General features: G+C 43.0%; 1 protein-coding gene across 1 annotated transcript in view; it reads right to left on the bottom strand.

Annotated features, from left to right (window-relative positions):
• Positions 1-12,882, bottom strand: part of PKD1L1 (polycystin 1 like 1, transient receptor potential channel interacting) — a 189,582-nt gene that overhangs the window by 48,025 nt on the left and 128,675 nt on the right. Inside the window, 3 exon segments of the mRNA XM_077998175.1 lie at positions 288-411; positions 5,950-6,060; positions 12,209-12,327. Of these exon segments, the coding sequence (XP_077854301.1) occupies positions 288-411; positions 5,950-6,060; positions 12,209-12,327 (354 nt within the window).

The raw sequence follows: 12,882 nt of genomic DNA, 5'->3' as shown, positions 1-12,882 counted from the left end.
GCCTGAGGGCTCCTGAGGCTCTGCCATAGCCCCTGTGTCTATCTCAGGCCTAGGAAGCACAGGAATCTGGAGAACCCCTGTGCAGCTCAGCAGGGTGTAATGGGATGGGGCCAACAGGTTCCGGCAGGAAAGGAACAGGATGCTCTGCTGGGACCCGCTGGAGAGCCACTGGCCTTACACCTGCATGCTCATTCAAGAACCTACGCAGTGCTGCAGTTCAGTATTAGTGACTGTTTCACCCACTTCAAGATGGCTTTTCTGAGATGAAGAGGAGATGGAAAGCTCACCTGAGCCCCCGGCACACGGGTTGTTGGGGAGCCTCCCGGGTACAGGCTGTCCAGAAGTGTGGTCAGACTCCAGTCCCACCAGTCAGTGATGTTTCTCAGGCCACCAAAGGAGTTTCTGGCATTTCTTAATGCAAGAACAAAAATAAAAAGTTGCTTCTGCATCAACAAGAACATTTAAACGTGAGAAAAAAAGCATGTTTCCTTGCCAATTTTTCTCTCATTCAGATTTCAGGTACTCCGCAGGAATTAAACTAAAGCTGCCTGCAGCGTGAAGCGTGAAACCCTAGAACTCACTTTGCTCCTTAGTAGCAGGAGATAAGAGAGAATGGTGGATGAAGCACTTGTTCATTTGCTCACTCAGTCAGTCACTCAACAAACATTACCATGCAACTACTAGGTGTCAGGCACTCTTCTAGGCACTGGGAAACAGAAAATCAATTATCTGCCCTCCTATGGGGAAACAGGCAACAAATAAGATAAATAAGCAAACATATACTATGCTGTGACAAATATGAAGGAGGGAAAAAAAAAAGCAGGAAAGACAGGCAAGTGGTGGGGTGAGCAGGTGTTCAAGCAGCCATGGAAGGCTTCAGTAGGTGGTGACGTCCAGCAAAGACCTGAAGGTGAGGGTGGAGCCCGTGGTCATCTGAGGGAGGGTATTCCAGGCAGAGGGGACGGCGAGGGCTTCCACAAGCCTAAAGGGTGGGAAGGTGTGGGGGCCACAGGGCTGGTGCAGAGGGAGCACCGGGGCTAGGGTAGACAGGGGAGGCTCTGGGACACCCAGACCAAGACCCAGTCCTCTCTCTGCACTGACTGCCGACTGGGCGCAGCGTGTGACTGTGAGTGGCAGATGTGAAGGCACAGAGGAAGTGCAGTGTTGGAACAAACACTAGTCTGTTTTCTTTCCAATTAACTTCTTTATTATGCTTACAAATATGCTTCATTTTTTTCCACCAAGGAACTGATTTAAAGGAGCATTGAAATAATGTCAAATGAACAAAATTTATCATTTTTAGTTTGCTCAGACACTGCCATAAAGCCACATGCATAGGCCAAGGCTGCACACGGCAGCGGCAGGGTGTACATTTGGCTCTGAGCTACAGCCAGAGGCAAAAGAATAAAATCAAGTGTTCCTGAGAGAAAGCAAAGTACCTCTCACCTAACTCTAAAAACCTTTCTCATACATGGCTTCCCATGAAGAGTCACTGAAGAATGGAAAGGATGGGGTGCTCATCAACATGCCCTGAGCAAACAGAAATGGCTCTGATGTGGCTGTTTCATCCTGGTTTCTCTCCACAAAAAGGGGAGACCAAAATAGTTCTCGGGAAAAGGAATTTTGTCCTAAGGTGAGAAGAGGTTAGAAAGAAGTACACACAATTGAATGCCTGGTCAAGCACCAGATCCAGATTACTCCAAAGAATGAACACACTGTGAGTCATTCAGATGATGGCCATGGCTTTGGTAAACGAGGCCTGAGAGCAAAGCTGGGCTGTAGACAGCAGGCCTGGAGCTGACTCTCATTGTGAGAGCCAGTTTTGCACAACTCCTGCCAACTCCATGTTCAGTGATGTCACACTGGTGGTGTAAAAGACCATGGTGGTTCCGGGCACAGTGGCTCATACCTGTAATCCTAGAACTTTGGGAGGCTGAGGCAGGCAGACCACCTGAAGTCAGGAGTTTGAGACCAGCCTAGCCAAAATGATGAGACTCCATCTCTACTAAAAATACAAAAAATTAGCCGGGCGTGATGGTGCATGCCTGTAATCCCAGCTACTCAGGAAGCTGAGGCAGGAGAATGGCTGGAACTCAGGAGGCGCAGGTTGCAGTGAGTCAAGATCATGCCACTGCACTCCAGCCTCAGCGACAGAGTGAGCCTTCATCAAAAAACAAACAAACAAACAAAGCGAAATGAAACAAAACAAAAAAACCATGCTGGGAAGATTTACACCATAGAAATTGGTTGGCAAATGCTATAATTTTGCAGATAATTTAGAAAAAGTTTTTTTAAAACCTGATAGTCATGACACTAATTGGACAATATTAAAAAAATCAAAGACAAATAAATGTCATCAGTATATACAGTAATAAAGAGATGCAGTAGCCTCAACCAATAATCTGTATATACTATAAATGTGTTCAAAAATTTCCATATGGCTGGGCACGGTGGCTCAGGCCTGTAATCCTAGCACTTTGGAAGGCCGAGGTGAGTAGATCACTTGAGGCCAGGAATTGGAGACTAGCCTGGCCAATATGGCTAACGCCCCGTCTTTACTAAAAACACTAAAATTAGCCAGGCATGGTGATGTGCGCCTGTAGTCTCAGCTACTTGGGGGGCTGAGGCAGGAGAATTCCTTGAACCCAGGAGGCAAAGGCTGCAGTGAGCCGAGATCACATCACTGCACTCCAGCCTGGGCAACAGTGAGGCTCTGTCTCAAAAAAAAAAAATTTCGATAGCATGTATGAGTAAAAGTCTAGTGAATTAATTTATCTGACTGGTTTTATTTCCTTTTTCTTACAAAGAAATGATCTCTTATCCTTTCAAGTATTTGATCTTTATTGGTTTGTACATCTCTAGAACTTAATCTTTGCAGGTCTTTTATTGGGTACTGGTTCTTAACTCTGGACTTCTCTACAAGTTTTGTCAAACTATCAAATGCAGAGCAAGTTGGAGGCCTGCCAGAGCACCCGGAGGATGGAATGAAGCAACAGAGAGGCATCAGGAAAGGAGAACACAGATGGAGACAGAGGTGGGAGGCATAAGGTGAGCAGATACGTCTCTGCAAATATTCATGCCAAAGGAAAGAATGAATGAACCAGGGGGCAGAGAGATGCAGTGAAAGGGCGGGAGGGTAGGAAAGAGGCAAAGGATGGCTGGAGGTGAGTTTTCAACAGAGGAAAGTGTTGAGCTTCTGCTGTGGGAAGCAAGATGGTTTGACAGACAAACATTGTACATTTGTAGCAACTAATATGCTCCATATTCTGTGTTTTTAAAGAATAAAGTATAGACATTATAGCCATGCTGAGTTTGTACCACTTTCGGGGAAATGGTATCACTTCTTGACACTTGCTTCCCTATTGGAATAACATCAAGAAACTAAAAAAGCCCTGAAAATAACCCAAAGCACCCAATGGCCAGACTGTAGACATCTCACGCCTCATTCCTGGCACATCCAAAGTGCAGGTAGTGAACCCAATGAGCCAGGAGTATTCTGGCCCTGTCTGTATTAATTACCACAATTACATAAAATAAGCCCACAAAGCTGGCTAAACAATGCAAAAGATAAAACCAGCTGCTTACATTTATGGCACTTGGATAGAACGCTTGCTTCATTGATTGGTGCTTTATTTGCTGGTTTATTTTTTGTTTTATGTATTTTTTTTTTGGAATTTCATGAAGTATTTCATAAGTCCAGAAACACTTCAAATACAACTTAAATATGGCGAAATCCAAGAATGCAATGACTTCTTAAGACATAAGTACTCAGTAGTCCAGTTCCCTCCCTTTACAGATGAAGGTGCTAAGTCCAAGCACTTGCCAGAGTCACCTAGCAACCAAACATGAGTTGAGGCCCTGATCTCTGAACTCTGTTTCATCCATTTCCCCTCCTGGGCTTACTTAGCTTCTCTATCTGGAATGCTAGTAAATGCCAAACCCTCAGTTGTTGATGTTTCAGGATTAGGTATTGGGGGCTAGGTGGTAAGATGGAGAGGGTCCACTTTAAACATTCCATTACCAACTGGGACACACAAATATCCCTGCCTGGTGGCCAGAGCACCCAGAGGCAGTGGGCTTTTGCATCCTTGTGGGAAACATAAGGTCTATGCAAATCCACAGGAGTTGTGGAGGTGGGCACATCAATCTCATCCGCACCTAAGATCTCACAAATATTATCTCAGCTGCGATATTTCTGATTTGACTATCAAGAAGCAACAATTCACATGAGAAATATGGCAAATGATGTTGACTTGTGAAATGTGAGATAAAAAATAAACTAGCAAAAGTCAGAGGTTTTTCATGTTTAGATTTCCATTTTCAGAGAGGACCAAATTATCACTTTGTTTTGCACACAGCGCCACCTACTGGCACAGGCTTGCACTTGCACAGATAGGAGGGCTGAAAAGTTGGTCGTGGATGGAAATAACTGCTTGTTTCACAAATGAGGAGGCAGAAAATTCCACTTAATTTCACTACTAGAATGCTCAGCAGAAAACAAAAACAAAAACAAAAAAACTTGGATTACTGAGCTACAGAACACCCAGACTCATAGCACTGGGACTTCCAGGACTTACCTTATGAGTGGTTCACAACGCTGACAAAGGGGACAATATCCATTAGCCATTATCTTGCTGCATATGAATAACCCTCTCTCTTACAAAAACTAAAGATAGATGTGTTCTGAAATAATTGATAAAAATTAAATGGACTTTCCAGCCACTCACTTCTGCCAAAAAATCTCACCAAAACGTATTTATATCAAATTGAATTACTTAGTCAAAGGCAACACACTCATAGAGCTGTTGCATAAATGCGTCTTTAAATATTCACCAGAGTAAAATAAGGTAACTCCTGGAACACACTGAATTATTGTATTTACCAGCATTGCAATCATAGCGAAGAACCAATATTATTTCATATCATGCACTTTAGAATTCAAAGCCACACTGCCTTGAAAGGACTATCAGACTGACTATTTGTGGCAGGTAAAAATAAAGCCTAACCATGGATTCAAGAACAACTCTCAACAAAAAAGGAAGACTACATTAAATGCACCTGTTGGTGACAATATGCATCCCAATTTTAGAAGCACTGAGACATGGAAAAGAAATAGGACACAACAAAATGCTATCATGCTTGCCTCTGCCTGGTGGCATCACGGAAATTTTTCTGCTTTTCACTTTTCAGTTCTGCTAGATTTACCTATGGTCAGCATCTACTACTTATAGAAAGAAGGAGGAAGTAGCAAATGAGTAACTGGAGAAATGATCAAGAACTTGAGAGGTGTTAGAAATTGTTTGAAGGCCGGGCACAGTGGCACACACCTGTAATCCCAGCACTTTGGGAAGCCAAGGCGGGTGGATCACTTGAGGTCAGGAGTTCAAGATCAGCCTGACCAACACGGTGAACCCCATCTCTACTAAAAATACAAAAAAATTAGGCGAGCGTGGTGGCACATGCCTGTAATCCCAGTTATTTGGGAGGCTGAGGCAGGAGAATTGCTTGAACTTGGGAGATTGCAGTGAGCTGAGAGCGCGCCATTACACTCCAGCCTGGGTGACAAGAGCAAAACTCTGTCTCAAAAAAAAAAAAAAAAAACCCAAGAAAAAAAAAAGAAACTGTTTGAACTTGAATGTCAGTTATTATGAACTGCAACCATAGGCTTTGGCAGAAAACTGATGTCTCCAGCAAAAAAGAAACTGCAAGACCCTGTTTTGGTGCAGAACTTAAAATTCCTTGAAATATCCTCGTTTCACTATTTACCCCAAAGAAAATGCTAAGAATGTATCCAAAGTCTGCGAATGGAGGGGGTTTTATTAATACCAGGGTAATTGTGACAACCTTCCTTATATTTCATACGTGGGTTGTGAAATATGGGGAAGGTGCACACAGGCTATGGACTAGTGCAATGGCCCCAGATCTAGAGGAGTTACCCAAACCTCCTACCTTGTAAATTCTTTCCGGATAGCTTGATTGAGGGAGTATTCATCTTGAGAAAACCTCCCATACATTATACCCAAAAGCAGAAGAAGCATGAGGATGTCCATGGAAATGTCTCTGTAAGAAGAGTTTTTAAGTTAGCATCCATACAGACCCTGTATGTAGGTATCTGAATGTTTCAATCTGCAATTTTTCTTTTGAGATGGAGTCTCACTCTGTCACCCAGGCGGGTGCGCGGTGGCGCAATCTCGGCTCACTGGAACCTCCGCCTCCTGGGTTCAAGCGATTCCTCTGCCTCAGTCTCCCGAGTAGCTGGAACTACAGGTGTGTGCCACCACGCCTGGCTAACTTTTGTTATTTTTAGTAGAGACGGGGTTTCTCCATATTGGTCAGACTGGTCTCGAACTCCCGACCTCAAGTGATCTGCCCGCCTCGGCCTCCCAAAGTGCTGGGATTACAGGCGTGAGCCACTATGCCGGGCCAAAAGATTTTAAATGAAACTCGGCTTTTAAATCCCTGGGAGGAAATTTTTGTATAAAGTGTGAGGTATGTGTTGGGGTTTATTTGTTTATTTATTTTGCATATCAATATCCAGTTTTCCCAGCACCATTTTTTTTTTTTTTTTCCGAGACAGAGTCTAGCTCTGTCACCTAGACTGGAGTGCAGTAGCACAATCTCGACTCATTGCAACCTACCCTTCCCTGGTTCAAGTGATTCTCCTGCCTCAGCCTCCTGAGTAGCTGGGATTACAGGCACCCACCACCACGTCCAGCTAATTTTTTGTATTTTTAATAGAGATGGGGTTTGACCATGTTAACCAGGCTGGTCTTGAACTCCTGACATCAGGTGATCCACCTGCCTTGGCCTCCCAAAGTGCTGAGATCACAGGCATGAGCCACCATGCCTGGCCCCCAGCACCATTTTTAAAAGACTATTCTTTTTTCATTGGATCATCTTTGCGCCTCTGCCAAAAAATCAGTTGAGCATATTTGGGTAAGTCTATTCCTGGGTTCTCTATTCTGTTCCATTGATTTGCATGTCTATCTGTCCCCAAACATCATGTTGCCTTGGTTTCTGCAGCTGTATAGTATGTTTTAAAGCCAGATAGTGTCTGTCCTCTGACTTCGCTCATCATTTTCAGAATTGTTTAGGCTATTCTAGTTCCTTTGTTTTCCATATAAATTTTAGAATCAGTTTGTCAATATCTGTAAAAAAGCTTGTGGTATTTTGCTGGGCATAGTGGCTCGAACTTTGGGAGGCCAAGGCAGGCAGATCACGAGGTCAGGAGATCGAGACCATCCTGGCTAACACGGTGAAACCCCGTCTCTACTAAAAGTATATATATATATTTTATATATATATATACTTTTATATATATATATAAAAAGAGCCGGGCATGGTGGCAGGTACCTGTAGTCCCAGCTACTCAGGAGGCTGAGGCAGGAGAATGGCGTAAACCTGGGAGATGGAGGTTGTAGTGAGCTGAGATCGCGCCACTGCACTCCAGCCTGGGCGACAGAGTGAGACTCTGTATCAAAAAAAAAAAAAAAAAAAAAATCTTGTGGTATTGCATTGAAACTGCAGAAAGAATCAACACCTGAACATTACTGAGTCCTCCAATCAACGCACACAGTCTATCTCTTCATTTATTCAGATCTTCTTGACTTCCTTCATCAGAGTTTTGTGATTTTCAACATACAGATCCTGCACACGTTTTCTTAGACTTACGTCCATGTACTTAATTTATTTGGTGCTGTTGTAAATGGCATTCCTTTTTAAATTTCAATTGTTCATTGCTGGTACATAGGAATATAATTTACTTTTGTATACTGACTTGTCTTGCAAACTTGCTAAATTCACTTATTAGTTCCAGAACGCTTGTTTTTGTAAGTTATTTGGGATTTTCTGCATAGACGATTTATGTCATTTGCCAATAGATGGTTTTATTTCTTCCTTTCAAATCGATACGTTTTTAATTTCTTTCTCTTGCCTATTGCATTGGTTAGGACTTCCAATGATGTTCAATATGTGTGATCAGAGAGGACATTTTTGCCTTGTTCGTTATCTTAAAAAACATTCAATGTCTCTCTATTGATTGATGTTAGGTGTCGAGTTTTCATAAATACCCTTTATTAGTTCAGGGAAACTCTTTTCTATTCCTACGTCTACTCCTAGTTTGCTAAGAGGTTCTTTTTTTTTTTGGATGAATTAATGTTGAATTTTATCAAATACTTTTTCTGCCTCTATTGAGATGATTATATGGCTTTTCTTAGTCTGTTACTATGACAAATTGCATTAATTGCTTTTCTCCTCATGTCTCTTCCAGTCTATGGGTATCATCTCTATTTATTTTTGCTTCTTTGCAATCCATTTGTTGAGCATGTTCTCAGAGTCCTGCTTTTCGATGGAGGTGTCAACATACTCTTACGGTAAACTACAAGTTGGCAAAATCATTTCATCAGATTAAGATTGGACTGTTTTGGGTAGGTTGCCTCATAGATGATGGTGTTTTCCCACCAGCAGACACAGAATGTCTGATGTTTCTCTCTCCCTCCTCTCTTTTATGTTGACCACTGTTAATGAGCAATGCCTAGATTCATTACTTCATTAAAACTGCAAAAATGGTCAGGCTCTAATTCTATTGCCTAGTCCTCATTCATTAGCTGGAATTCCTCTCTAAAGAGAAATATCCCCCCTCCTGTGATGTGGTTTCCCAGGGGTACAGTTTGTATAGGAAAGGCAGACTTTCACTGGCTTTTATCAAGTTGGTTTCTGGGTGTCCACCAACACTGATCAATTACATTGCGGGTGTTGTTACCAGCTCATGGCTTTAGATAGATTTCATGAACTTCAATTCAGTAGTTTCTAATCTTGATATCTAATTACCCCATGTTTGACCAATCTGAACCTCTTTAAACTGGCTTCTTGGTCCTCTGACAATGACTCCAGCAGTTATTAATTGCTCCCTTGCCTAAGAAAGATTCCAGGCTCATCTTAAACATTTTCCATCACCGTCTTCAAATCAGGAATCCCAGTGACTCCTATTTCTTTTTGGTAGACCAAATCTAGGTGTTAAAAGTGTGTGTTGCTTCTGGGCTGTTTCTAGGTCTTTTCTTGCTGGAAAGATCTAGAAAAATATATATATATTTTCCTTAAAATAAAAACCCACATGATTCCATACCTATACTTGCAATTCAAATTCAGGACTACAGAGTTTTGACTTCCTTGAACTCAGATCCGTACCTTCTTTCTCTCACATCAAGAATTCCACTTTTAAAGGACACCAGGAATGACAGAATTAGAAAATAACAGAATTCTTCATTTCCTTTACCCCACAATAAATCAACAATGAGAATAAAGATACTAACGCTCCACTAACAATACGATTGGTGAAAACAGCTTTAGGGTGTTTTCCCTTCGTTCTTTTCTGTACTTAGAGACTAGGCTTATAAATTCGAATTTTTAACCTTAACACAGATTTTTAAAAATCGTATTCCTTCTCTCCCCATAAGTAACTACTAATATTTCCTAAAGGTGCCTGGATTGACTTTCCCTTGTTTTATTTAGGGTGAGCAGATCCACAGGCACGCATATTCATGTCCCCTTTCATTAAGCAGTGGGCAGCACAGCACGCCTGCTTTCCTCCACCCGGCTTCACTCCTGCAGTGACTCCTACAGGCATCTCCCTGGGAGTCTGGAGGGATAGTCCTCATGCTTCTACATAGCTGGACACTACTCCACTGTGTTCCTGTCCCTCCAGCAAGACATGTGCGTTCTTTCCAGGCTATTCTCATTACAAAAGTTCCCACACAAATGGCTTTGTGCATGGGTCTGCTCATGTTTTCCTTAATGTGTCTTTAAGAGCGATTCTAAGAACTGGAGATGCTGGATAAACGGTAAATGAATCTATCGTTGTGTAGAGACTTCGAATTTCCCCCATAGTGGCCGTACCATTTTGCATTCACACCAGCACTGTGTGAAAGTCTCTATTTGCCATGGCCTCACTGACAGAGTATGCGGCCACATTTTTTTTATTTTCACAGTTTAATTTGCAATTCTCTTACTGTAAGTGAAAGAGCCATTTGAATTTCTTTTTTTCTGTGAACTCTCTGTTCACTTTTCCAGTCCAGTTTTAGGTTTTAAAGAGTTGCTGATCCCTTAGGCTGGGAGTGGTGGCTCATGCCTATAATCCCAGCACTTTGGGAGGCTGAGGCGGGTGGATCACTTGAGTTCAGGAGTTCAAGACCAGCCTGACCTACATGGAGAAACTCTGTCTCTACTAAAAATACAAGAAATTAGCCAGGCGTGGTGGCACATGCCTGTAAACCCAGCTACTTGGGAGGCTGAGGCAGGAGAATCACTTGAACCTGGGAGGCAGAGGTTGCAGTGAGCCGAGATTGAGCCACTGCACTCCAGCCTGGGCAACAAGAGCAAAACTCTGTCTAAAAAAAAAAACAAAAAACAAAGAGAGAATATTAAAACTTTGTTACAAATATTTTTTCTTAGTTTGTCGCTGTCATTTTATTTTACAAATTTATTTTCTTTTAATGTAGGAGTTATTTTTTTCTCTTCAAGTTTCATGTAATCCAATTTATTTTTATTTTCCCCTTTTGTGTCTGGATTTTGAGTCATAGGGAAATTTTCCTCAGTGAAATCTTAGAGAAACTTAAGATTATGCCTAAGTGTATTTTGTTGTATTTATTTTATTATTTGCTTTGTTGAATATGGTCTTGTATTAAATCTCTGACTTTTGCTTGTATATAAATATGATATTGGTTTTTGTCTTTTAATTTTGTAACCTAATACTTTACTAGTTTTGCCTGTTTCCTAGATGCTTTCTCTGGGCCTGTTCTGCTTGGTTTGGATGCTTCCCCCAGCAGTGCTCCAAGCCACCCCATCCCAGAGGGCTATGTCCTGGCAGAGCTGGGTTTGGTTAGTTCTGAGGGCTGAGCTGGCCCAGCAGCTCCAGACCTCCAGACCTTGCACTCACCTGTAAACGTGACTGTGCAAATTCCTCCCAGATGTGCCCACCACCCTCCCAGTGAACAACACCTACAGGAGCTTGGGGTTCTCCTATTCTCAGATACATCATGTACCCTATCCTTCCCTCCACCATGTTCTGTAGCTGCTGAGCTACAGGGTGGGTGCACTCTCTGGTTGGTTCCCACCTGAGTGCCTTTGGGGGTGTGTGTGGTGGCGGCGGCCAACTCATGTAATTTTGTTGTGCATGTTTTCTATGGGTTTTGTTTTTGCTATCCTAATTGCTCTATTTTTATGAGGAGATTTGGTAAGAGTAAAAAACTTGGCCACCGCTCCATCTTCCCGGAATTCCTCTCCCATTCTCCTTTAAATGTGACATCCTAACACAACCACAGCTCTTTTCCTTGGAAAGGGATGTGAAAATATTTAAGGGGAAGCTAATGGTGTGCCACATGGTATGAAGGGATTGTTTTTTAAGGAAGATGGTTGGAGGTGCTTCTATCACATGCCATTTTTTAAAAACTATCAGAAATTCCCAAATCCTTGACAAACTACACCAGAAAGATTTGCAGGAGACCGAATTTGTGTTTCGAATTTGAAGAGGGATTTTGGCTAGCATTTAGAGAAGGCTCCTTGCAGTGGCTGCCATCCAGCACCACCATGATTGGAGGGGGATGGTACCACTGAGAGAAATGTGTTGGAGGTAGAAGTTGGAGAGCTTTGCCACAGCATGATATTTATTAAGGTTTGTATTTTATCTAAAAAAATTTAAAATATGTTATGAACACCAGCTGTGCATATCTGAATATTAAATATTTTAAAATACCTGTCACTGGGCTAAATCCATGCCCTAAGAAGAGGTGTTGCATTTATCTTACAAGCTTCCACATCCCTGTGTGTCCCAGCTGGAGAAGCAGAAGCCCTAGACCATGTGCTAAGCACACGTATGGGTGGGATGAAATCCAACTGTGTGTGTGAATCCATGCTGGATGCATGAAGCTGAGGCCCAGAGGAGGAAGCTTTCTTAATCAATTTCTCATCATGGGCAAATTGTGGAACTGAGTTTTCTGACTTCAATTCCGTTTCCCTGAATTCCTCCCATCTGCTGGGCAGCACAGGCTGTTACATAGATAAGGATAGCTCTGGGGACAGCAAGGTGGTCCCCACCTCCACTCCCGACTCCTCGAGGAGAACAATCTCCCAGGAGGACCAGCAGCAGTGGGGCACCCCCTCCGAGAAGGGAGCTGGAGTGGAGCAAGCCCTCCCAACAGAGGCCGCCACCCACCTCAGGGCAGCCTGTGTGCGACTCTCTCTCCTCATCCTCTCTCTGGTGACCCTCAGATGGGCCTTGGAGGGTGGATGTGCCCAGCGCAGGTGGCGAGCTTGTTGTCGGGCAGCCAAGACCTGTCAGGGACAAGAGCCCGGTGAGCCGTGGGCTGTCGGGTGGAAGGAGAGAGGCCCCTGGTGCTCCTGCCAAGCCAAGGAATGCGTCATTGCTGTGCTGTACATTCAGCCTGGCATTTGGGAACAAAGAGGCACTTTGTATGAATAACATAGACCAGGTTGTTGGGGAAGGGATCAGAGATGGGGGGTAGACCCATTTTTAAAAATCTGCTCATGTCCCAGGCAAGCTTTTTTGGCAGGGATTGCAGTTGGGCTATTACAAAGAGCTGCTGTACACGACGGGTGTGTCTACTACCGCCAAATTACAGCAGCAATTATCTTGGGCACGGGCACAGTATTTTCTCTCAGAGACTTTCAAGGTATGAAAAAATCATTTTAAAGTATAGTCTTAGCAAGAAATGACCTTTCTTTTCTTTCTTCAAAAATCATTTTTACTTTTATACTCTGTTCATGGACAGGGCATAACAGTAGCCAGATAAATGAACTCATTGTAGGTATTCATTCATCAACACACATTCACTGGATCAGGCACTGGGGACATCTGAGGAATCAGAG

Source organism: Macaca mulatta, chromosome 3 (assembly GCF_049350105.2).
Source record: "Macaca mulatta isolate MMU2019108-1 chromosome 3, T2T-MMU8v2.0, whole genome shotgun sequence".
Taxonomy (NCBI): domain Eukaryota; kingdom Metazoa; phylum Chordata; class Mammalia; order Primates; family Cercopithecidae; genus Macaca; species Macaca mulatta.
This window is presented reverse-complemented; position numbering and strand designations above follow the sequence as displayed.